Source organism: Panulirus ornatus, chromosome 20, assembly GCF_036320965.1.
Source record: "Panulirus ornatus isolate Po-2019 chromosome 20, ASM3632096v1, whole genome shotgun sequence".
Classification (NCBI taxonomy): domain Eukaryota; kingdom Metazoa; phylum Arthropoda; class Malacostraca; order Decapoda; family Palinuridae; genus Panulirus; species Panulirus ornatus.
In genome coordinates, this window is record NC_092243.1 from 10,485,424 (window position 1) to 10,508,483 (window position 23,060).

At 41.3% G+C, this 23,060-nt stretch overlaps 2 protein-coding genes across 5 annotated transcripts in view; both read left to right on the top strand.

Annotated features, from left to right (window-relative positions):
* LOC139755919 (uncharacterized) overlaps positions 1-13,623 on the top strand; it is a 46,633-nt gene extending 33,010 nt beyond the window's left edge. For both annotated transcript variants that reach the window (XM_071674675.1, XM_071674674.1), the window contains exon 4: positions 13,482-13,623. In XM_071674675.1, coding sequence (XP_071530776.1) covers positions 13,482-13,603 — 122 coding nt within the window. In that variant the 3' untranslated portion in view covers positions 13,604-13,623. The remainder of the gene's footprint in view (positions 1-13,481) is intronic.
* LOC139755918 (uncharacterized) overlaps positions 13,587-23,060 on the top strand; it is a 14,826-nt gene continuing 5,352 nt past the window's right edge. Inside the window, exons 1-2 of one of the 3 annotated variants that reach the window (XM_071674671.1) lie at positions 13,587-13,734; positions 14,331-14,543. The gene's annotated coding sequence lies outside the window, so the exon portion shown is untranslated. Of the gene's footprint in view, positions 13,735-14,330; positions 14,544-15,980; positions 16,055-23,060 lie in introns of those variants that run through there. The other 2 variants (XM_071674673.1, XM_071674672.1) reach the window with 2 other exon arrangements.

The window sequence follows — 23,060 nt, forward strand, 5'->3', positions numbered from 1 at the left end:
GCTAACGCGGGAGATAGCGACTAAGTATAGTAGATGAATATATATATATATATATATATATATATATATATATATATATATATATATATATATATATATATATATATATGTATATGTATATATATATACTTACATATGCGTGGGTGACCAACATTCATTCGTCATTGTGATTATTTATTGAATGTGTTGTACCCTTGCGTGTGGATGATGCATTTGGCTTTTCCACGTGTTTGACTAGTCAATTGCGGTTGAATGTGTACACGCGAGTGTAGAAGAATTCCCTCCGTGTACTGTAGATGCATGTGACTACAGAACTCCAGGTTCAAGCTGTGTTGTTTCTGGCTCATGCTACTGATAACAGAGGAAATACCACCACCCTACAGTTTGTTTGTAGATGACGCATTACTAGTGGCAGAAATCGGTGGCGATCAGTCTACAGGGAACACTGCATTGGGAAGGTGGTTGGCAATACTGTACTGAGAGAGAGAGAGAGAGAGAGAGAGAGAGAGAGAGAGAGAGAGAGAGAGAGAGAGAGAGAGAGAGAGAGAGAGAGAGAGAGAGAGAAATGGGATGGATCTGACCCAAGGTGGGATGGAGTGGAGTATTGGGACGCGTGTCGAAACTTAAACAGTCGTTAGGGATGGAGGGAAATGATAATTCTTCACGAACAGAGTAATTGACACTTAGCATTCGTGAAGTGTGAAGTGAATGCAGTGTGTGTGTGTGTGTGTGTGTGTGTGTGTGTGTGTGTGTTGATTTCCGTAGGTACGCATGGGTAATCCGACTCTCGCAAAAACGCTCATAGATGAATCCACTGTATAATGTTGTGAGGGCCGTGTCCTCATACGTTCGCATCCCTGCACGTCCCACACACCACACACAACAACCCCCACACTTGCCACCCTCTCAGCCAACACATTCAACAGTCCTGCACAACACTCACTCCATCTCCTCACCCGTGTCTAACCTGTTATTATTACTACCCCGTCGCTATGTCTCTCCCTGAAATTTGTTGATACTCTCTCACTCCAATTATTCTTCCCTCTCCTTTTTTTTTTTTTTTTTTTGCAACCCACTGCGCCCTTTCTCTTGACCTTTGCTCGAATCATTGGGGTGAAAAGTTTGTTTACCGTAGCTAGGAAGGTGTATGAGGGTCTAGTGATTGAGAGGGTGAAGGCATGCTCGGAGAATCAGACTGAGGAGGTTCAGTGCGGTTTCAGGAGCAGTAGAGAGTGTGTGGATCAGGCGTTTGCTCTGAGGAGTTTGTGTGAGAAATACTTAGAGACACAGATGGATTGGACTGCGGCATTTTATGGCCCTTGGAGAAAGTATATGGTAGGGTTGATAGAAATGCCTTGTGGAGGGTCTTAACGAATATATGGTGTGGGAAACGAGCCAATAGAAACAGTGAAGTGTCCACATATATCTCTCCCTTACTCCTCCCACTTCGCGGCATTTTGTGGACCTGGAGAAAGTATATGGTAGGGTTGATAGAAATGCCTTGTGGAGGGCCTTAACGAATATATGGTGTGGGAAACGAGCCAATAGAAACAGTGAAGTGTCCACATATATCTCTCCCTTAGTCCTCCCACTTCGCGGCTTAGAAAGAGAGAGAGAGAAAAAAATAAGATAAGTTTATCCATCATCCAGATCACTGATCCCACTGGAGATAAAAAAAATTGTTATAGACATTATCGCGATGCATCAAGCGAGGTGCGAGTGGCCATCACCAACACAATGGACGTCTCGAAAGTAAAGAAAAAAAAAAAACACGCGCGGAAATACCAGCACAAGTAGCGCAGTAGGGCGAAGGTTATCCTGTGTGGCGAGATATGATGTAGGAAGCAAGTGGCATCGAATGTGATATTCCGAGAAGACAACACGTAAGTAAGGAAGAGCATCGGATCAAGTTGAACAGGAAGAGAAGGTCAGGGAAAAAAAGAAAAAGATGTAGGTTAGCTTTTTACCAGTGGCGTGAGTGTGGGTTTTGGTTAAGTCTTCACCAGGAATTAGTTCGTTTCACACACAGGGAAATCATAATCACAGTCTTGACAAGTAACACCAGGACTTATAAAACTTTAAACGCTTGAGTAATTTGCTTTAAATGCCTTCGTGCCCACACACACACATACACAAAGACAAAACAAAAAAGAAAATAATGATAATTAGCGACCGTTGAGTACACACACACACACACACACACACACACACACACACACACGTCTGATGTACGCTTGGTAGTACAGTATCATTGTGTGTGTGTGCGCGCGTGTGTGTGTGTGTGTGTGTGTGTGTGTGTGTGTGTGTGTGTGTGTGTTCGTTTTAATCTCTTATTCAAAGGTCTTCATTTGTTTAAGTATAAACACAGAGTTTCTGTGTAACTAGAGGTGAAAGGCACAGAGCCAAGGACGAGGTGGTGAAGACCAGCCCAGATCGAACCGTATGCACAGTGCATTCAGCGTAGGTGGGTGAGAGGTAAGGGGCCCAGGTGGGGCCCAGGGACAGACAGGGGGCCTTGACCTGTCGGGAAGAAGGAATAGCCTTGCAGGAGTTGGGGGGGACAAAAGGAAAAAGGACCAGAGTACACTAACTACTTGGGTACAGGATATTGACATTCACGAGAGACTTGAACGTTGAAAATAATGGATGAAAATATTCCAAATACATCAGATAAAAAGACATGCAACGTACTATATGTAGTGGCATGACTAATGCTATTGGGAGGTGGTCTTAGAATGGTCTAATACCAGATAGTCCTTCGTGACTTCAAGGATTCACGTCTCTGCTGAAGATAAAAGCATCCAGCGATCTTTTAAAAGATTAGACCAATCTTCTTGCCTCCCTGGCCATGTAGAGGAGTAGGTGGTGTAAGCTATTCTCAAAGGCTAGCCTGGTTTTCCAGCCAGATAAATACATAGGCCTCGTGAATAACTGAGAGCACCTCCGAGAGGTACATAGGCCTTATCCGGGGGTACGTGAGGCATTATCAGGGTACACATGACGCCTTATCAGGGGGTATGTGAGGCATTATCAGGGTATACATGAGGCCTTATCAGGGGGTATGTGAGGCATTATCAGGGTATACATGAGGTCTTATCAGGGGGTATGTGAGGCATTATCAGGGTATACATGAGGCCTTATCAGGGGGTATGTGATGCTTCATTAAGGGGTACGTGAGGTCTCACCAAGGGGTACGTGAAGCCTCACCAAGGGGCACGTGAAGCCTCACCAGGAGGTAATATTACAAGGAGCACAAGGTACATCGCCACTGGGCTGCTTGGCTTCAGCAGTACATTGCCTTAACATAGTTTTCCTCAAGGTTGCATTATTTGGACGAGATTTATCAACACAGAGGAAAATACAGAAGGATCGACTAATCTACATAAGGATCACTGTAGAGAGGTGTACCTCACGCCTTCCACTGAGGCCAAGGATTAAGGCTACACCAACCGATGGGGGACGAGTGTGTGATTACCATTTGTGTCATGATCTTCGTCATTCGGGACTTGGTTTATGGATGCGTTGACATCATAGTGGGATACAAGAGGGAGGGACACCCCAGCACAGAAAGACCAGCGATTCCTTTCGAGTGATGTGACAATTTGGTCAACTGTTAAGTTCAAGATGACTTTGATGTCTAATGGTATTAAGGCCAATCGTAATAATCTAATTTGGCTCCACAGTTAGTTAGCTACATTACCTCTACGAGGATCTTCGGAAAATATATATATATATATATATATATATATATATATATATATATATATATATATATATATATATATATATATATATATATATATATATATATATATATATGTATATATATATATATATATATATATATATATATATATATATATATATATATATATATATATATATATATTCATTTGTTTATTATATTTTATTAAACTTAACCGCCGTCTCCCGCGGTAGCGAGGTAGCGCAAGGAAACAGACGAAAGAATGTCCCAACCCACCCACATACACATGTATACACATAAACACCCACACACGCACAAAAACATACATACATATACATTTCAACGTATACCTACATATATATACACAGACATATACATACATATACACACACAGACATGTACATACATACCCATGTACATATCCATACTTCCACACATGAAATAGCCTTCCCCCCCAGCAAGCCAGCGCCAGGAACAGACAAGAAAGGCCACATTGGTTCATACTTAGCCTCTAGCTGTCATGTGTAATGCCTCGAAACCACAGCTCCCTATCCACATCCAGGCCCCACAGACCTTTCCATGGTTTACCCTGACGCTTCACATCCCCTGATTCAGTCCATTGACATCACGTCGACCCCCCCCCCTCCCCCCCTAGTGTACCAACATCGTTCCAGTGCACTCTATCCCGTGCACACCTTTCACCCTCCTGCATGTTCAGGCTCCGATGGCTCAAAATCTCTCTCTCACTCCATCCTTCCACCTCCTAAGTAACCGTCGTTTACACGTGGCCCTCAGCACGTGGTATTTACTTTCCAACACGTCCTTGTTTACATGGCCCTCAGGACATGATCACGTCCTTTACATAGCTTTTTTTTTTCTTTTATACGATCGAACACGTAATTCACACAGCCGTAACACATGAATCACAGTATTCATTAAGTGTTCCGTAACCCCGGATAATTCATGTTATGTTGAGGAGTCACACGTCACAACCAGCTGTAACACTTGATTGTCACATCTTAATGTGTGCTGTATAACAAGCGTTACCACGTCGCTCCCTCAGAAAGCACGTGACTAGCAGCTGCGTGACCCACCTGACAGAACAGCTAGATCAACACGTCGTGGTCCCCCGGACTCCAGCTGGTTACTGAACCGTCTCGTGCTCTCCTCCACCTTCAACACCTACGCCCTACAGCGCTCGCTCATGTTGTCATCGGACATGACAGATGATTCAGCGTGACTATTTTGCTAAAAAGGGGGAGGGAACGGGGGGCTAGAAATCCTCCCCTCCCGTTTCTAATTTTCCAAAAGAAGGAACGGAGAGGTGGGCCAAGTGAGGATATACCCTCTAAGGCTCACTCCTCTGTTCTTAACGCTACCTCGTTAATGCGGGATAAGGCGAACATGAAAAAAAAGAAAAAAAAAGAAAAAAGAATATATATATATATATATATATATATATATATATATATATATATATATATATATATATATATATATATATATATATATATATATATTCATTATACTTTGTCGCTGTCTCCCGTGTTAGCGAGGTAGCGCAAGGAAACAGACGAAAGAATGGCCCAACCCACCCACATACACATGTAAGTACATACACGTCCACACACGCACAAATACATACCTATACATTTAAATATATACATATATATACATACACAGATATATACATATTTACACATGTACGTAATTCATACTTGCTGCCTTTATTCATATCCGTTGCCACCCCGCCACACATGAAATGACAACCCCCTCCCCCAGCATGTGCGCGAGGTAGCGCTAGGAAAAGACAACAAAGGCCACATTCATTCACACTCAGTCTCCAGCTGTCATGTATAATGCACCGAAACCACAGCTCCCTTTCCACATCCAGGCCCCACAAAACTTTCCATGGTTTGCCCCAGACGCTTCACATGCCCTGGTTCAATCCGTTGACAGCACGTCGACCCTGGTATACCACGTCGTTCCAATTCACTCTATTCCTTGCCCGCCTTTCACCCTCCTGCATGTTCAGGCCCCGATCACTCAAAATCTTTTTCACTCCATCTTTCCACCTCCAATTTGGTCTCCCACTTCTCGTTCCCTCCACCTCTGACACATATATCCTCTTTGTCAATCTTTCCTCATTCATTCTCTCCACGTGACCAAACCATTTCAAAACACCCTCTTCTGCTCTCTCAACCACACTCTTTTTATTACCACACATCTTTCTTACCCTTTCATTACTTACTCGATCAAACCACCTCACACCACAAATTGTCCTCAAACATCTCATTTCCAGCACAACAACCCTCCTGCGCACAAATCTATCTATAGCCCACGCCTCGCAACCATATAACATTATCGGAACCACTATTCCTTCAAACATACCCATTTTGGCTTTCCAAGATAGCGTTCTCGACTTCCACACACACACACACACATATATATATATATATATATATATATATATATATATATATATATATATATATATATATATATCTTTTTCTTTCTTTCAAACTATTCGCCATTTCCCGCATTAGCGAGGTAGCGTTAAGAACAGAGGACTGGGCCTTTGAGGGACTACCCTCACCTGGCCCAATTCTCTGTTCCTTCTTTTGGAAAATTAAAGAAAAAAAAAAAAAACGAGAGGGGAGGATTTCCAGCCCCCCGCTCCCTCCCCTTTTAGTCGCCTTCTACGACACAGGGAATACGTGGGAAGTATTCTTTCTCCCCTATCCCCAGGGATATATATATATATATATATATATATATATATATATATATATATATATATATATATATATATATATATATATATATATATATATATATATATTACTATCGTTACAAGGAATGAGTGAAGAGCAGCTTATTGAAACATGGGACAAATTCATCTGATGAGGAACCACCATTCACCCTGCGTCACACGTCTTCAGGAGACTGGTGCCTGGACGCCGTGAGCGAGTGTCTCCGAAGTCACGCTCTCATCAGAGCCTATCTAAGATCATGTCTATGCAAAATGTCCGTCCAAAAGTGTGGATAAAATCGTAACAATAAATGAGGAAGTGAGTTCTGTGAACAGTTGGGTGAATTTGATAAAGTCGTTGATAACACAGCGTATTTATTTCTTCTTAAATAAAGACATTTTTGATCAGTCTCCCCTAACGTCGTGTCTTCCACACACACACACACACACACACACACACACACACACACACACACACACACACAAGAGACCTGGTATCTCTCCTGCCCTGTATGAGGAACACAGACGAACACCTCCTGCAGGAGATCAATTGATTCGAGATCGACCCAACCACATCCTCATCATTATCATTACCATCTTCAGCAGAGGCAAAACACCAGCGACCACATTATCATAAGCAATCTCCCGCAGACCGCTCACCACCCCACACTGCAGTGAATCATTGTGAGGTACAACTTCTCTTGCATAAGTGAAGGCCGTAAAACGTCAAAACTAAGCGAACTCCATTAACGTGACGACCACATCACTCACCCAGCACGTGTTAAACCCACTTTCAAAGCAGCGGTCGAATGACACACACACACACACACACACACACACACACACATGCTGGCAGCATAATATATGCATATATATATATATATATGTGTGTGTGTCTGTGTACACACACCTCACTCGTCATCATCTCACAGAAAAATGACAGTAATGCTGGAGCATTACCACGACTTTAAAAGACTTGAATTATAACCAAAGCCATGATGTACATTAGAGAATATCAAGCACCTGTTTTTAACAGTAGCGAGACATGGCATGGTTAGCTAGGAACCTTTTTTTAGTGGTGTACCGGTTAGCGTTCCTGACCGTGAGACGTATTCAAGGGTCTCCCAGGTTCGAGCGCATTGGTTCGAATCATGGTTGCGGCAGTTGGTCCACAGTCAACCCGGCTGTTCATCCACCTCTAGGGGTTGGTTGATAAAATGGATACCTGTCTCAGGTTAGGATATATATATATATATATATATATATATATATATATATATATATATATATATATATATATATATATATATATATATGTTGGAAAGGATGACAACATTGCGCGTGATTAAGATATTCCTAGGAGTCCACGGGGAAAATGAAACACGATAAGTTCCCAAGTGCACTTTCGTGTAATAATCACATCATCAGGCGAGACACAAGAGAGAAATATAACAGTCAGTTGATATACGTCGAAGAGCCGAAACTAGGACGCCATTTGGTAAACATGCGATTGTCCAAGACAAACAACAAGCGTTCATAAACTTACCATTTTACAAGTTAGCAAAGAAATCATTTTATAGAGTTGAGCCCAAACCTCCCATTGACACCGAAAATCTTTTAGTTCTCCCTTCTAATAATAATTTTATTTTACTTCCCATGTTGCTTAAATCCTTAATGTAAATGTTGCCTTCAGCAACAATAATACCTTAAAGAATATCTTGATCAGGGATTCACCAGAAATTTCTCCTGGATGCATCTATAAAGTGCCATGTGAAAATTGTGATAAATATTATGTTGGGCAGACTGGTAAGGATCTTTCTGTTAGACTTAAGCAACATAAGTGTAGTATAAGAACGGGACAAGAATCAAATGCCTCGTTTAATCACGTTAAAAACTATGTTCATTGTATTGACTGGAGTAATGCCATCTCAGTTATTAACTCTAACTCTGTTACGATGAGAAATATCAATGAATCTTCTATTATCATATACACAAAGAATAATAATCTTGATATTAGTGACGGTCAATACAAATTAGATAACTTTACTGCTGATAAAGTTTGTAAAATGATAAGTTTATGAACGCTTGTTGTCTGTCTTGGACAATCGCATGGTTACCAAATGGCGTCCTAGCTTCGTCTCTTCGATGTATATCAATTGACTGTTATATTTCTCTCTTGTGTCTCCCCTGATGATGTGATTATTACACGAAAGTGCACGTGGGAACTTAGAGTGTTTCATTTTCACCGTGGACTCATAGGAATATATATATATATATATATATATATATATATATATATATATATATATATATATATATATATATATATATATATATATATATATACTAAAGAGATTGATAGATGACAAATAGATTGATGATTATCATGCTAAAGCTGCCGATTATTGAATAGCACAAAGACGCTGATACATGACTGAACAACAGATATATGCCATAATGACCCAGAATATTCTTAGCAAGTCTTTGGGGGAAACTAAACCAGAGGCATAAATTGAAGGACAGCTCACTGATGTCTTCTACTGTGTTTCTGAGTGTGCTTCAGTGCCGTACCGTCGCACGTACTTTTTCATCGCATTGTGCGTGAGAATTTCTAAATCACAGAACAAAAACGAAAAATTTTCTTTTTAATTGGATGTTTTTAACCTATAGATCTGCAAAAAGATGAACTAAACCTCTAAAACTTTTTGCTAGAAATGAAAGGAATAAAGATTTTTGTCGACTTTATTACATTTACATCTGAAGCTGGTGTATAACTGAGTCATCATGAGGTTCCATCAGGAAGAGGCGAAAAACGGCCACATTTACTCAAATCCAGTCTCTAGTTTTCGTATACGAAATGGAATTAGACGAGAGTCTACCATCAATAGCCGAGCCCCACAGTGACCGCTCCACTCGACCTGGTGCAACCCATGAAAAGCGTATCATCCACTGTAAACCGCAACAATCCAATTATCTTTTATCTAATGAACGCCTTTAACCCTCCTAAATATTCAGGCCCCGATACCCCAAAGTTTCATATATTCGGTCCTGTCATCTCGTCTTCGACCTCTCTCTTAGAAGAAGAAGAAGAAGAAGAAGAAGAAGAAGAAGAAGAAGAAGAAGAGGAAGAAGAAGAAGAAGAAGAAGTAGAGGAAGAAGAAGAAGAAGAAGAAGAACAAGAACAAGAAGAAGAAGAAGAAGAAGAAAAAGTCTTCCCTTGCTTCCTCCGCTTCCAATCCTCACCGTTGGTCTCTCTTCGCTCATCATCTCCATATGACCAACCCATTTAAGGACATCATGATCGACCGTCTCAGCCAGACTGCACTCACTTCCACACATGTTTCTGATAGGCGTCCACTCTCATAAGACATTAATAAACTAAGAACAAGTCTGTTTATCCAAATGAGGTTTCAAGAATTTTATATTTTACTCATTTTCTATTTTCTTTAACCTGACGTCACTCATCTTTCCAGGAAAATATCCAACATGCAACCGAGACGTCCTGCATTATTTAATCTGGTGAGGAAGTGCAATACGACGTCTGTCGGATTAACTCCACTCTTACCCACGGCTATGAGCGATTGAACCTCTTTCCCTTCCCACAACTCCCAAGTGCGTGCGACGATACCGCGCGATGGCCCTTCAGAGCGCAAGGCCATCGTCGTATGTGGTGGTACACGGGTCTCGTTCCATTAAATCAAGGAAGAGGTCAAATAGGTTGGCATGATCTGTAACACGTGAGTGTGACGACCGTCACAAAGACACGCCGAGAGAGCCAAGGGTTGGCGGTGGAGGTGCGTTGGGGGGGGAGAGAGGAGGCGAGGAAGGGGTAGGACAGTGGAGCGTTATTATTATCTAGCAAGAAAGGACTTTTCACACTGATGTAGTGGTCACGTATAAAACTTATACTTCAAGTTAGATTAATGTGTCAGCTCTCAGTGATATTACAACCATGGATAATGAGAAGGTCTAGAAGTTTTCTTAGGGAACTATGATCACTTAAGTAGATAGGTTTGTAGCACATAATATATATTGTTTGCAGCCACGTCGGAACAAAGCTTGCGTGCAATAGTGAGTCTCCAGTCCTGCACACTTGGGAGACATTGGTTTAACCTCACGTTTGAAAAAAAGATCTCAGCGTTTGAGAATTCTCAAAAGAGCTTCAAATTTAAACTCTTTCGTCAGAGTGATTTTGACTTGTGTGTATTAGCTTCAAATCATTTTTAGATAACCAGTATATTGAACTTCTAAATGAGACTTATAGATAAGACTCTCAAATTTGTAATTTTCTTCAATTTTTTTTTCAAGCTAAAATAATCATATGTAATCAGAGAAGTTAGCTGGTTGAGGTTGGCCGGCCTGCGGCGTCGTGGTGGCTAGGCTATCCGGCGGGTTGGTAGCCTTGGGGCATGCGAAAGGACACTGTTATCATCAACACATCCATTACAGGTGGAGGATTTTTGTCGTTAACTAAGCAGGTACGTGGCTGAGTTGTGGAAGAACGTTGCTTATTGCGCATAGAGAGTCACAGATAGTTGTGATGATATGAGGAATTCCCAGCAGTGAGGTGTACTTTTACCCAGAATTGTACAACAGGTTCTGGTCTGCTAAGCTGTTTCACGGACAGCCGCACTGAGGCCTAGGGATCTCCTTTAGGGAGCAGAAATGCCCCAGTTAGATCTATCCGGTTCTGTAGTTAGGGTGGCGTAGAATATTTCAAGTTGTAGCTAGACTGCGCGGATATTGGAGCTACGCTGTTGGATCACGAGTAAGGGTCGGTTTGACGAAGTACTCAAGCTGGATTCATAGAAGTGGATTATACTAGGATGGTTAGGCAGATTAATATGTGGTTGAGTTCGATTTGGAGCAGGACTTGGAGTGTAACAAAACATGTGTTAAAGATTAATGCATTGAAAAATTTATGGCCGGAGGCAATTACTGTAAAAGTGCGTGTACTATTAAACTAATTGGCATAGTTAGGTTTGGCTATGTCGAGCTAAATGTGTTGTGACTTAAATCAAGAAAGTTATGAGATATTGTGTTAATTGTGAACACCCTGGATAGAACAGTTTGTAAACTTTCGGAAATATTGTATTTAATGTTGAGTAAAGTTTCATTTTAGTTTGAAAGGTGATCTGTGTTTATTGTTTTGTATTTCGTGAATATTCTTGTAATATTTCTTTTGTAAAGAACTGAGTAGATTTACTTGTTGCGTTACAATGACCTCTGCAGAAATTCCTGTGGGCTTTGGATTTGCTCAGTGAGGTGAGGTGAGACGAGCCTTCTGTGTACTATATGCTGTTGGAGTTCTTTTTGTGTGAGGTCAATATCGCCTCATTACACTTACAACGCTCTCAACTTTGGAATACCTGTAGTGTAAAGCCGATACCATGGTTGTTTACCCGTGACGCATTTTAATGATCGTTTCTCGAAGTAGAATGCCTAAGACTCTCTTTACTATCGTATTTAGTCCTTTTTTTTTTACTCCTTTCATGTCATTTTTTTTTCGAGAAAAAGAAAATAGAATCTTCACAAATCATCCCCTTAAACATAGCGTTTTAACTCACTCTGGAGACTAGGACAGACTACATGAAATCAATGGCGCATGTGATTTGATATCAGTAATCTTTTAAAGGTGATGATTCAGGCTGATTTACTACTGTGGTCCCCCTTCCCCGCCTCCCCGATGAATAGATCATACCAGAAGTATATACCTACATGACGCGCCAGCACTGAAACTCCCCTTTCAGCAGTGTGGGCCACCTGGTTGCTTCCCTCCCTACCCACAACATTTTACCTGGCCTCACGTTCTCGGAAACCTTGGTGGCAGAATGGACACCCTTCCCCCCTTCCCCCCAAGAAGAAAAAAAGAAAAAGTAGCACAATTGTAAACATGAATATCGGTATTGTAGAAGTGAGGTATACTTTTAACGGAACTTTTTGCCTAACGCACATACAGACTCACACAAATACGCACACATACATGCACGCTCGAAAATCACATCTGAGGGAATCAAGGTTATATATATATATATATATATATATATATATATATATATATATATATATATATATAAAATATCCTATTTTTCCACAAATAGGAAAGTTGTTTTAAATGCTTTAATAGTTTTTTCAACGTTTTCTCAGATATGAGCTGGATTGTTAACATCAGACAATCAGAAACAGAACTGATAACCCCCTTCTCCAGAGGCGAGTAATAGGAAATCATTAATTCAATATATTGTATATGGTGGGGTTGTCAAGGTAAAAGAAAAATTATGGGTATATATCTAGCATGATGCATAACTAGTGTGTCAAATAGGCCAAAGGATGCATATATGTTGGGGAAACTACTAGTAAAAACAAGGTACAAATGAGATGTTTGTATATGTTAAATACGAGGGTACGTAACCCTGAGGGATATGGTGACGTCAGCCCATTTTTATACGTAAACATGGCATGGGTATGATGAAGTGAGAACTACGTTTAAGGAAGTTCAGAAAAATCATAAAACACACAAATTGTTTAACAAAGCAATCACTGCAATCCACAGTAACACGGTGGAACAGGCTGGGAGATAGGAGGCGGGAGCGCGTGTGAGTGTGTGTGTGTGTGTGTGTGTGGGGTGTAAACATGAGTCTGACATCAGTGAGGCCTTTGTCGCCAGGGGTTACGGCACATCATCGCTCGTCGTCATCCCACACCTCACTCACGCATCGAGACATTAACGATTAAGGATAATCTTGTATAACTGTTTTAGTTAGTAGTGAATAAAACTTAAGGTCTAAGACCAATGAAAGTGATTATTAAAGTGACAGCGAAAATGTCCTGAGTGTGGAAAAGTGAAAAGAAAAAGTGAATTAGTGGAGTATTAGCTCACATCTGCTTGGAATCCCGATAAGCCATACCTCTCTCTGTTGCACAGGATGTCTTTATAAAGCGTGCAAGGCTCGTGCGCCCCCTGCGAGGGTAAAGAACCAGTGATATGTTCACAGAAGACATTGATAACTTCAAGTCCAACAGGGCAGCAGTGGGGACCAAGCGCCGGTATGCAGTGTGCGGACGGAAACGAGTGGAGCCGCACCGCACATGAGCAGTGCACACGTAGAGGCCGACTTGATTTGGAGAACATGGGGCGTCACTGAGCACGGACTGCTGCACGCCCGAACCCACGTACTCTTACGGACCAACCCGACCGGAAGGACATGCCAGCCGCTGAGAAGGGACTCCCTCACGCCCGGACTCCCGTGCAAAGCTGGTCGTCTATACTGCTAAGGTTAGGTTTTCAGGGCATTTGTAACCAGCTGATGCTCCCTTAACTCCTTTAATTAACTAGATTCCCCCTGACACTTGTGAATTAGTGTCGTTTATACTATTAGCAGGTGTGTTAGGGTGCATGTCAATTTACTTGTACAGTTGTTGTTAGATATTTAATGTGTGACTAATTCGCGGTCTTTCCTCAACCTACAGGGAAGTGAGTGGTCATAGTATGCTTGGCAGTCCATTGGCCTAGTTGGGTCATTCGTGTTTGTATTGAAGTATTTCATTTCAACCATGGCATATGGGCCACCAGCCCCATATGGTAACCTGGATTTATCATCACTACTTCTGCTGACTATTTTTTCTTTTCTTTCTTATATATATATATATATATATATATATATATATATATATATATATATATATATATATATATATATATGTGTGTGTGTGTGTGTGTGTATATATATATATATATATATATATATATATATATATATATATATATATATATATATATATATATATATATATACACACACACACACACACAAAGGGTGTGTGTGTGTATAAACAACTTTTTCCTCGTGTGTTTACCTTGGATGTCCTCAGAGGGTCCCTGCTGGCTCCTCACGTGATCCATTGGTGGAGAGCGAAGGATGTCTGGGCGGGGCGTCGTAGGACTCTGAATCCGCCCGAGGGAGTCTGACCTTGGCTACCTTACCTGCCTCCTACCATGGTCCTGCTGGCGGCTGGGCTAGGCTGCCAGTCTGGCTCAAGAAGCAGGAGAAGGCACACCTATACTTTACAATTTCCTCCACCAAGGTAAGCGTTGCGAGCGTGTCTTTATATCTCACGTCTGCCTTGACTCAGAAGTCTTAAGTAATCGTCCACCTAAACTTTGATATAGTTTTAAGTCGAAAGTTAAGTGTTTCAAGAGAGCCATTGATTCGTACTTTATTTCATTCCAGTGAGTTGTTTATAAGAGAGCCATTGATTCGTACTTTATTTCATTCCAATGAGTTGTTTATAAGAGAGCCATTGATTCGTACTTTATTTCATTCCAATGAGTTGTTTATAAGAGAGCCATTGATTCGTACTTTATTTCATTCCAATGAGTTGTTTCTAAGAGAGCCATTGATTCGTGCTTTATTTCATTCCAATGAGTTGTTTCTAAGAGAGCCATTGATTCGTACTTTATTTCATTCCGGTGGGTTATTTATCGACAGTGACATTTATCTCCAGTAGTGATGTTCCTCGTGTGTTGAACATCAGAATGGCTACGTGTATTAACCTTTCGCTGTTAGAGAACTTTCTATGTACGTGTGTGAAGGAGGAAAAAAATCCGATGTTTCACGTCAGTTTGCTAGCCAACAAGTGGGTCACCTCTAAGAAAACACCGATCATGTTAGAAATATAAAGTAGCTTTCAGCTGTATTAGTTTTGACTAGTTAGCGACGGCAGTGTCCATTTCCTCAATCTGGTTCAAGAGTTTTGATAACTAGGTGAGGTCGGGGTTTAACACACGGGGTCCAGTGATGCGGGGAGTTGTGCGTTAGGACCACTGTGGACGTGGATGGCAGCGCGGTGTGCATGATGCCGGCTATTCATAGGCTTGCCCCTCAGGGGAATGCTAATTAATCAGCACCACCACACGTCGGCAGGAGTCCAGAATTCGTTAGACTTCATTGTTTGAAGTTCTGAAAGGGGTCCTTAAGTAATAGACGCTCAAAGAATAGCACTCATGTACAATCCAATATATTTATGTATATATATATATATATATATATATATATATATATATATATATATATATATATATATATATATATATATATATATATATATTATCCCTTGCGTATTCCCTGCGTGTCGTACAAGGCGACTAAAGAGGGTGGGAGCGAGGGACTGGAAACCCTCCTCTTCTTGAAGCGGGAGCAGAAAATACAGTCTAGCAGGGAGTGTTCATCCTCCTGTAAACGTGTGTGGATGTAAACAAGATGAGAAGAGCATTTTCTCAATGGAGTGAACCAGGACATATGAAGCGTCTGGAATAAACCGTGGAAAGGCCTGTGGGGCCTGGATGTGAATAGGGAGCTGTGGTTTCGGTGCATTACACATGACGGCTAGAGAATGGATTTAAGCGGAAGTAGCCTTTCATCTTTTTTTTTTTTCATTACATCGCTGAGACGGGAAACAGTGATCATATATGAATATATGTATATTTTTCTTAATGAAGCGCCTTTTCCCACTTTAGGAAGGTAGCGCCGGGAACACACGAAGAAAGGACGTTTTGATTTGAATCCTTCAAATCACCTTCAGGAGTGTGTAGAGAGGTCAGTAAGGTACTTGGGAATGAGTGCGGGTGGCTGGGTGAAGCTTGGTATAATACCATGGTTGTAACGAGATGCTGGGGCGTGTAGCTTTAGCAGTCGGTCTAGCCTGTGTTTTGGTTGTTATTCCATCGTAATTAGTGCTTCGGCGATGTGCAGGCGTCTTGTGTCTTGTTCATGGCGTAGTATCCTTGTAGATGTGCGGGCGTCTTGTGTCTTGTTCATGACGTAGTATCCTTGTAGATGTGCAGGCGTCTTGTGTCTTGTTCATGGCGTAGTATCCTTGTAGATGTGCAGGCGTCTTGTGTCTTGTTCATGGCGTAGTATCCTTGTAGATGTGCAGGCGTCTTGTGTCTTGTTCATGGCGTAGTATCCTTGTAGATGTGCAGGCGTCTTGTGTCTTGTTCATGGCGTAGTATCCTTGTAGATGTGCAGGCGTCTTGTGTCTTGTTCATGGCGTAGTATCTTTGTAGATGTGCAGGCGTCTTGTGTCTTGTTCATGGCGTAGTATCCTTGTTGATGTGCATGCGTCTTGTGTCTTGTTCATGACGTAGTATCCTTGTAGATGTGCAGGCGTCTTGTGTCTTGTTCATGGCGTAGTATCCTTGTAGATGTGCAGGCGTCTTGTGTCTTGTTCATGGGGTAGTATCCTTGTAGATGTGCAGGCGTCTTGTGTCTTGTTCATGGCGTAGTATCCTTGTAGATGTGCAGGCGTCTTGTGTCTTGTTCATGACATAGTATCATTGTAGATGTGCAGGCGTCTTGTGTCTTGTTCATGGCGTAGTATCCTTGTAGATGTGCAGGCGTCTTGTGTCTTGTTCATGGCGTAGTATCCTTGTAGATGTGCAGGCGTCTTGTGTCTTGTTCATGGCGTAGTATCCTTGTAGATGTGCAGGCGTCTTGTGTCTTGTTCATGGCGTAGTATCCTTGTAGATGTGCAGGCGTCTTGTGTCTTGTTCATGGCGTAGTATCCTTGTAGATGTGCAGGCGTCTTGTGTCTTGTTCATGGGGTAGTATCCTTGTAGATGTGCAGGCGTCTTGTGTCTTGTTCATGGCGTAGTATCCTTGTAGATGTACAGGCGTCTTGTGTCTTGTTCATGGCGTAGTATCCTTGTAGACTTAACATTCGTCTCTCGTGTGAGGGCAGTGTTGTTGTGCATCTTGGTGACATGTAGTTTGATGGAGCCATCTTGCAGGTGTAGGGCGAGTCTTTTTCTGGATAGTGTCCAGGTTGTGCTTCCCACGTACGTACGTCATGTTAGTAAGCAGCTCACATTCTCCTTATTAACATCTGAGTTCGTAAACCACGTTGGATTCTCGTAATGTCTCTTGTGTTATGAATAACTGGTTGCTCATGATGAGGTTCCTTGTTGGTTTGTTTTAGATGACGAGCTGACTCTGTTGTGTTGTGTGGATGATGTCTCTGGAGACGATGTCTCGTAATACACGTTCATCTGTGTTGTATGCGGTCGACATATGATTGTAGTGATGTACTCTATGTGCTGTTGTGTTGCTTGTAGCTTCTGCTGCTGTTTGTGGGAGTCGGAGTTCTTGTAGCCGTTGTTAATAAGGGTCTTTGTGATGCGCTGCGTTTCTGTGTGGAAGATATGCCGGATTGACGCCGCCTTGTGTGTTCGTTGTAACCTAGCGTTAACTGACTCCAGTTTTTGTAGCGTTGGCAACATTCACTAATGGCACGTAAGCATCGGCAGTCCTAGGAAGCGCTCGACGTAATAATGGAGATTTGTTGGGCGTGTTTGTGACAGAATCCGGCTGGTTAAGATGTATGTTTATAATGAAAGAAGTGTACCATGTGCACCATGTGCGGCGAGGTGGCGATGGGAATGAATAAAGGCAGACAGTGTGAATTGTGTGCATGGGTATATATGTATGTGTCTGTGTGTGTATATATATGTGTACATTGAGATGTATAGGTATGTATATTTGCGTGTGTGGACGTGTAAGTATATACATGTGTATGGGGGTGGGTTGGGCCATTTCTTTCGTCTGTTTCCTTGCGCTACCTCGCAAACGCGGGAGACAGCGACAAAGCAAAATAAAAAAATAAATAATATATATATATATATATATATATATATATATATATATATATATATATATATATATATATATACTTGACCACCGTTTCCCTTGTTAGAGAGGTAGCACCAGGAACAGACGAAGAAAGACCGCGTCATTTCACATCCATTCTCTAGCTGTCATGTGTAATGCACCGAAACCACAGCTCCCTATCCACAACCAGGCCCTACACACCATTCCATGGTATACATCAGACGTTTCACATGTCCTGCTTCATTCCATTATCAGCATGTATATCATATCGTTCCAATTCACTCTATTCCATGCCCGAGCGGTCAAATCTTTTTCACTGCATCGTTCCATCTCCAATTAGGACTCCCCGTTCTCCTTGTTCCCTCCACTTCCGAGTCATTTATCCTCTTCGTTACCCACTTTTGAAACCAGCCATTCTATTTTGGTACGCAATTCTACACGCTCTTCACCATTTCCATTAATGATACTGAACACCCCATTCCCCCCCCCCCAATTATACCCTCAACTGCCACATTACTCACCCTCGCATTGAAATCACCCGTCACTAACACCCTGGTCGTGTGCACCAAACTGCTGACACACTCACTCACTCAACTCCCAAAACACCTGCCTCTCCTGATCTTTCTTTTCATGACCAGGTGGCTTAAGCAACAATAATCACCCATCTATCGCAATCCGCTTTCATTTCTACCCACATCAATATATGTGTGTGTGTGTGTGTGTGTGATGTGTGTGTGTGTGTGTGTGTGTGTGTGTGTGTGTGTGTGTGTGTGTGTGTGTGTGTGTGTGTGCCAAGATTTGAAGGACAAGAAGAGAAAAGCCTTTTAGACAATCAAAGTGGTCGAGAACAAAGGTGAAGGTAGGGTAATCATTTTCCCTCTCTGGACACTTCCTTGTTCAGGGATATCGTCTCACTGGAGATCAGAGGAGAGGAACAGCAGGAGGAGGAGGAGGAAGAAGAGGAAAAAAAAACCGAGGAGGAGGAGAAAGAAAATGAGGAGGAGGAGGAAGAAGAGGAAAAAAAAACCGAGGAGGAGGAGAAAGAAAATGAGGAGGAGGCGGAGGAGGAACTGCGATGGAGAAATGACAAAGTACAATATAAACATCTTTGAGACTTGTTTAAAGTACATGGTAGACTATTTACACAAGGAATACACTTAACCCTGTTCGTAAAGTTTTCTTCATAGTCACCATGATCATTGTGGACTGTCAAAGACATCATGTACAGATCAGTGTCATTACAGCTGTGTTGTAAGAACGGCCTGACCCTTTGAACCAGAGTCCTTGAAATAAACATGCATGCGATTGACAGAGGGGGAAGCCAAGTAAGATGATTTACACTTGTGAGTTGAAGTTCCACGAAGTGTTTTTTTGTAGTAAGAGGCACTTAGAAAAAAGCGAACCTCAGTAGGGTCAAGGTATTTCCTGGTACTCTGTTTCTGTCACATGTGTATTGTATTCTAATTATACAAGAGATTTTTTTTTCTGTAAGGAAATCCTTGATGTGGTGACCCACCGAAGGAGATCCGAGATGAGATTAGAGGCTCTCTCGGTGTTTTTACCAGTGGATATAAAAGTAGAGGACACTGCAGTAAACTTCACGGTGATACAAGATCGCGATGTTGAATGTAGTTATCTTTATAATCAGGTCTGAAGCATGCATAGAGTGTATGTGGTCTTAGAATTATCTCTAAACACATGAAGAAAGTGTTAAAGATTTTTCGGTCGGCGGACTAACTTACGTTGACGGTCTTAATAACCCTGGTAGTTAATAGGACTAAAACCCAGACAGCCCAAACCAGCCATCCAGCAACCTCTCTTCCTGGTGTTCAGATGACTTCCCACCTGTTGCACCTCACTCGTCCACCGCGGCTCCTTAGGTCTCACATTATCTCTCGCTTCCTGGAACCTACAGAAACATGTCGTCCACAAATACCTCACCTTTGATACTGTTTTTTTTGTCAACCTCTTCCTTTTCCTCTCGACTCTCTGCTGTTCCCTTGTGATATATATATATATATATATATATATATATATATATATATATATATATATATATATATATATATATTTTTTTTTTTGTCGCTGTCTCCTGCGTTTGCGAGGTAGCGCAAGGAAACAGACGAAAGAAATGGCCCATATATAAACAGCGGTCTCATATGTGCTGTAGTCGTACCGTAAATACGAAATAGACGTAACAATAAATCAATTTTGCTTCCTTATAATTGTAATCACGCCAAACAAACGATAAGAATATAGTGAAACTGTTGGTTCATTCTGGACAGTTTATCTTGCCAGTTTACCCACACCATTATTCAATGCACGAGAGACTCCAAGTCATAAGATATCAGTGTCTCTCAAAGTATAAACATTAGATATGGAGTGAGAGTAGATTTGAATTTGAACGAGAGCAGATTTGAATTTCGTCACACAGGCGTGTCTTAACAGAGTTGCAAAGAAAACAAAAAAAGAAAATAAGTTTAACGGCCACAAAAGCCCATAAAAGGAGGAGGGACAGACAGGAAAGAGAAAAAAAAAAGAGCAAAAACTAGTTTTAGAATTTGTTCCGGGTTTTCGCCAAGTCGTTCTAGGCCAGTTAGGCATAACTGCTTCCGTAACTTAAGACGAAAATTGCTATTTATTCCCGTCCTTCCCAGTCTTATTTATTCACTGTTGTCCAGTGACTATTTTTTTTTATTATTATCATTACCATAACACAGGCGTGTCTTTCTCAACACGGTATGCAAATCCTTCCTTGGATTCTTCTCGTTTTAGAACAAAGCGAGCTATCTTTAGCGTCCAGCTGTTAACACAGGCCTGTACCGGACGAATTGCTTTGTTAAACGCAAGGTGCGTCGCTCTATTCCAGCTATGTTATTACCTTTGACCGGTATAGTATCAGTAGCTTTGTTACAGCTAGGTAAACTATGCCCAGCTCTGATAATCTTAAGCATAGGTAACCCCCTGCCCAGCTCTGTTAACACATAGCAGGCGACCTGTGTTAGCTCTGTTTAGAACACGGGTGGCAGCTGATATACCTACCACTTCTTGAGCATAGCAAGTGACACTTCTGGTTTGAAATCAAGGTCGACTGGCCAAACTTTCGCTCGCCACTGTGAAAAACAGGCATAAAGCGTGTAGTTCAAATTATTTTTTAAATACCTTTAACATTAATCATAAAAGAAAACGTTTTCCTGATATATATATATATATATATATATATATATATATATATATATATATATATATATATATATATATATATATATATATATTATCCCTGGGGATAGGGGAGAAAGAATACTTCCCACGTATTCCCTGCGTGTCGTAGAAGGCGACTAAAAGGGGAGGGAGCGGGGGGCTGGAAATCCTCCCCCTTTTTTTTTTTTTTTTTCCAAAAGAAGGAACAGAGAAGGGGGCCAGGTGAGGATATTCCCTCAGAGGCCCAGTCCTGTGTTCTTAACGTTACCTTGCTAACGCGGGAAATGGCGAATAGTTTGAAAGAAAAGAATATATATATATATATATATATATATATATATATATATATATATATATATATCATACAGAAATACTATTTATAAACAAAAACCCAGCGTGAAGTTCTTCGCACAAACCCTATCGAACAACCTCGGCGTGATACCTTCTAACAGCGAATACATCACAAGGCGAGAACTACTGTATGAATACACCTACCAGTCGGCTGAGCCTTATTACTCGAAGCATTATACAACACAGGACGAGAACGACTGAAAATAGTCACACAAAGTCTAGACATGCAAGTAAATACCGATAAACAATTCTGGAATTCCCAACGCGCGCGATGCATTTGTGTACACCAACCGACCGGCTCGCCAAGGCCATGTTGTTCATCCTGTTGACGAAAACTCGTCTGACGGGTTGTGGGCTACACGTATCAAGTGCCTGGTGAAAATGTTTTTTTTTTTTCCCCCTAGAATGAACAACGAGGGGTACTATGGCTAGCCAGCATTCGACCAAATTGTGTGTAATGTATTAGATCTCGCCCAGTTAAACCTGGGGTTAGGATATATATATATATATATATATATATATATATATATATATATATATATATATATATATATATATATATATATATATATATATTTGCATGTGTGGACTGTATGTATATACATGTGTATGTAGGTGGGACGGGCCATTCTTTCGTCTGTTTCCTTGCGCTACCTCGCCAACATGGGAGACAGCGACAAAGTATAGTAAATATATATATATATATATATATATATATATATATATACCCGGGGTTAGAAAAATATGTAAGTACAATATTACAAATATGATTGGATTTATTCTGTATTAGGCTATGATTTGCATTAAGGCCAATTTATATTGGCGATCGGTAGAGTGCGTTTGGGTATACCGTGGAAGAGGGTTCAAGGTAAAATCTTGCACGTCATGGAAGAAAAAAAAAGAAGGTATATGCAAACCATCTTCCAAGCTGGGGATTTCCATCCCACGCACACACGTGTACCGGTTCTTAATGCCTATGTGTATATAGAAACAGACATAGATACACACACGTACACTTAGTTTAAGCCGGTGTGTGTGTGTGTGTATGTACACAAACATATGCACATAGGCGTATAGACATGGTACACATATACAAGGTTAAGGGATGGGGCAACACCAGAGTAGAACTCTCTCCCCGTACCACAGAAGTCGTAATCTCGCTCTTATAGACGATACCCTGAGAGTGTAGACTCTTCTTTCCCCAAGACACAGAGGCTCTTAGGCAAGGCGAGTATGAAGACAACTCAAGTGGCTGAGATTTTGAGCAAATCCTGTGGAAAGCTTAAGAAAAGAGAGAGAGTAGTGTGTGTGTGTGTGTGTGAGAGAGAGAGAGAGAGAGAGAGAGAGAGAGAGAGAGAGAGAGAGAGAGAGAGAGAGAGAAGTG